This window comes from Pyxicephalus adspersus, chromosome 4 (assembly GCF_032062135.1).
Source record: "Pyxicephalus adspersus chromosome 4, UCB_Pads_2.0, whole genome shotgun sequence".
NCBI lineage: Eukaryota > Metazoa > Chordata > Amphibia > Anura > Pyxicephalidae > Pyxicephalus > Pyxicephalus adspersus.
In genome coordinates, this window is record NC_092861.1 from 154,034,057 (window position 1) to 154,038,215 (window position 4,159).

The window sequence follows — 4,159 nt, forward strand, 5'->3', positions numbered from 1 at the left end:
GGGAATACCGGTATGAATAGCACATGAGTGATCAGAAGGGGAATAATCTTTCAGAATCTTTTTTTCTAGATTTTCCTCCTTTAAAATTGGGTGCGTCTTATATTCTGGAGCGTCTTATACGGCGAAATATACGGTAAATCCAACACAAAGTCCGCCATTACTGCTACTTACCCCCCCGGGCGGAGGGCCACAATCCCTGTGCACCCAACTACCACCAGGGGACCATGCACAATGCAGAGCTGTAAGGGGCTCTCTGTCCATCTGCAGATTATTGCGGATAGGTGAGACACGTGATGTATGAAATTCTCAGCATCATAATATTGCTACCATTATACATACATGCTCACGTATGGGTGCATGAACCTGGAGGGAGCCGCGATCACCGCCGGCACACACGCAGGGAGCCGCGATCACCGCCGGCACACACGCAGGGAGCCGCGATCACCGCCGGCACACACGCAGGGAGCCGCGATCACCGCCGGCACACACGCAGAAACATACAATGATCTGACCGATTTCTCACCTCTTTGGGGAGCACTCGCAGGACCTGATTGAAGACGCACTCACAGAAAAATGTCATGGCGTCCCATTGAATGAATGAGGGTGATAGGAGGGTACAAAGGCCCTCTCCGGCCTTGGCTGTAACACAAAACACAAATGTCACCATAATAATCAGATACGGAGAGGAACCCAGAAAGTGTTGCAGCGATCGCAGAGAGACGTCCCCAGCATTCATTACTTACAGCTATTTGGTCCGGGGTCCAGGGGAGCAGAGAGTTGGCACTGAAGCCATTCGGCAGCCATACGAAAGCTGGCATGAGGAATCAATCGACACGCCTGCCTCATCACATCCCCCATCATTGCTTTAAAGTCTGACCCAAAAGACAGGAAAATTGAATAAATATAAACAGGAGAATAATACCCCTCACTTCAACTGACTGGGGCAGAAAGACAACCCCACACTTTTCCCTCTCCTGACCATGGCAGAAATAAAACCCCAATATTCCACACCTACGGACCAGGAAAGAACTTCCCGCCGTCATTCCCCCTCACTGACTGGAGCAGAAGGAAAACCCCATCATCCTCCCACTTACTGGACATGGAAAAAGGACACAAAACTACCCTGCCCTCTGCTGACTGAAAAAAAAGGAAACCCCACAACTTCCCCTCCGATTATCTGCATAGAAAAGGCACCCCCATTATTTCTACGCTACATAATGGGGCAAAAAGGAAAACACCTTACCCCTCCTCCACTGCCGGGAAGAGAAAGAACACCCCGCTATCCTCCCCTACTGATTACATAACAAACAACCCCCCTATACCCCTCATTATTGATGTGAATTATGTCCTCACTACTGACAAGACGACAAAGGACCCCCCCAGTGGCCCTTCTACTGAACGCTGGACCCCCGTGGCCCCTTCTACTGACCAGGACCCAAGTGGCCCCTTCTACTGACCGCAGGACCCCCGTGGCCGCTTCTACTGACCACAGGACCCCCGTGGCCGCTTCTACTGACCACAGGACCCCCATGGCCCCTTCTAGCCTTTGGCTGACATATTGCAGGCTGTGCACATTCTATAGGAATAGATTTGTATGGTTGCACTCACAATTGAAGAAGTTCAGAAAGTCCTCGTCACTATCAAAGTCGAGTCTGGAATATTCACAGCTGGGGCTGTTGTTCTGGGAAGGAAAGCCGGCCTGGAAAGTGGAATTTGGGGGTTATTAGAAGAGAGAGCGAGGTTTTATACAAATAATACTTCCCCCAAACTCCACAACTTGAAGATATGGGAGAGACTGCAGAAAAGCCTCGGTGTGCGCCCAGCATGACCGCTCTTACATGCGGAGCTCCCCCCAGGTTGGGTATTTTTCTCTTTTTAAAGTAACAATAGATATAATGGATCTGCCACCACTGACTTGTTTTTACATTTGTAGGCTCCAAAGGAAACATTAAGAAGAAATACGCAGAGCACACCAAGAGACGTCTAAATAGAGCCATGTATACCCTTATGCAATATTTGTTGAGCCCGGAGGTCATCTTTAAATTGTAAGCAAGAATATAAAAAAGTCCGGTATAATTTGCAGATGTTAGGCGCCCTTTAAAAATGACTATTTGGTGATAGAGAATTCACAGAATGATATTTTCCTCCTAATACTCACCTTGATTATATTACTCATAGAAACCTGCAGAAATTCTGGGAGGATGGCCTGAAGAGCCGGATCCTTGGATAGTAAGTCGTGTCTGAAGATAGACCCCCACGTCATCAAAGTAGAAGATTTTAGGAACTGAAAAACAAAGAGGTCAGCGGAGCCCCTCCAAACATGCACAGCTAAGCAATATTCTGCACACACAGCGTCCACTCACCTGGCTGGGATGGGAGGTAAAATCCAGTAAAGATTTCAGGTATTTGTTGAAAGTTGTCGGTATGGTGATCTTGTTATGAGGAGACTGAAAGGAGGATGAAGAGGAAGGTTAGGAGATTAAAGTTCAATCCGAATCGTCAGATGAAGAATAATTCTTACCATGGTCAGGGTGCACAGCTGGCTCCCCAATGCACAGACCACCTGGCAAAGTCTCTTTATGAAGACGTAACGCTTCTCCTGCAAGCTCTGCCCATGGGCCTTCCTGGAGAGGAGACAGACAAGGAAGTCAGAGGAAAGGAGTGCGGCTTCCATGTGACTGGGGTACAACCAAGGAAATCACAAACATCGGCACATTCATTACGGAAAGTACAGAAACCCGGCCAACAGATTCACCTGAAGCAAAATCACCACTGACTTGTCCTTCCAATGGCCAGGTGGAATCATTGACCTGTCGGTGGATTCTTAAAGTTGTACTTTTACAAAGCTCTGCCAGTCCCATTCTCCTAATCTGTACATACCCAGGTATTTCACATATTCATACATATATATATATATATATTAGTCAGTTCCCCTTACTCAGTCATTTAAGATTCCAATTACAGTCACCCCTAAAAATAGTCTAGTACAGGTATGCCACATATCTACAATACAAGTGATTATATTATTACTTACATAATTATCATACTAACAATACTAAATACCATAACCCCCATCATCCAGAGAGACTAAATACAAGCCTTCCTCATCCCCCCCCCCCATACTACTTTGCAGCAAGATCCATTAGATATATATAGAATAAGACATGTACTCCCCATTGATTAGCACTCATTAAACATACAGGGATCCCATACCTATACTTACACCTTATCATACTATGGAATAGAGCTTGTATCGATTTCTGCATGAATATTATGAATATATTGTTTAGGCATTTACTATATTAGTTATTATGAATACCATATATAATGTACTTACATCGTTATTATAAGCATTGATTTCCCATACATGTATATACACCATTATGCTGCCTTACATATACCAGCTAGCATTGCTTCCTTTCCAACCACTAGACCATATACTTCTCCTACACACACCTGAAGAAGCCAACAGGCGAAATGCGTCGGGTAACAAGACCTTTCTTTGCTTGACATGTCTAAGACGGTTACGATTAATACTCTTAGTTCGGCAGTCCTTATCCCAGATGTTTTAATGGATATACAGCTATAATTCTGAACATTGTATCTGTGCTTATGGTGAAACATACACACTAATGCATACTAGTTTAACCCCTTACTCGTCTTTTCTTTGAATCTCCTCAACAAACTAGTCTTTCAGTATAGGTTTGGTGGTGGATGGCAATACCAGAGGGGAAGAACTCTTCCATTGGAGGCATTGGGTAAAATGCAGAGCGGTGTACAAGGTGCAGGAGCCAGGACGGGGGAGGTGAGACTAATGTCAGGTAAATGATATCAGGTACACATTATAGGGACAGGAACATAAGCCTGATTCTTCTCATTCTGGCATTTTCTATGAGAATCCTTTCACCCCCAGGTGTGTGCTAGAGGTTGGATTGATACTCACTGTGCAGCCGTCATGATGTAGTGCATGGGACTGTCTGCAAACAGATTGAGGAGAGGCGTTCGGTCCTCCAACTTCCCCTGTGTGAAGAATAATGTCCCATCAGGGCTCAGCATAACACCCCAACATGTATACAACAGCGAGTGGAATGTGGGAGAGAATAGTGCATATAGCAGGGTGCGGGTACACCATGTGGGAATGTAGGGCGCGGGAACACCA

At 45.7% G+C, this 4,159-nt stretch overlaps 1 protein-coding gene across 1 annotated transcript in view; it reads right to left on the reverse strand.

Annotated features, from left to right (window-relative positions):
- The window catches only part of LOC140329648 (exportin-5-like), a gene marked incomplete at its 5' end in the record, with an annotated part of 13,937 nt that extends 9,917 nt beyond the window's left edge, over positions 1-4,020 (reverse strand). Inside the window, 7 exon segments of the mRNA XM_072410042.1 lie at positions 524-639; positions 744-872; positions 1,609-1,699; positions 2,159-2,284; positions 2,364-2,447; positions 2,522-2,624; positions 3,944-4,020. Of these exon segments, the coding sequence (XP_072266143.1) occupies positions 524-639; positions 744-872; positions 1,609-1,699; positions 2,159-2,284; positions 2,364-2,447; positions 2,522-2,624; positions 3,944-4,020 (726 nt within the window).
- Positions 4,021-4,159: the final 139 nt, after the last annotated feature.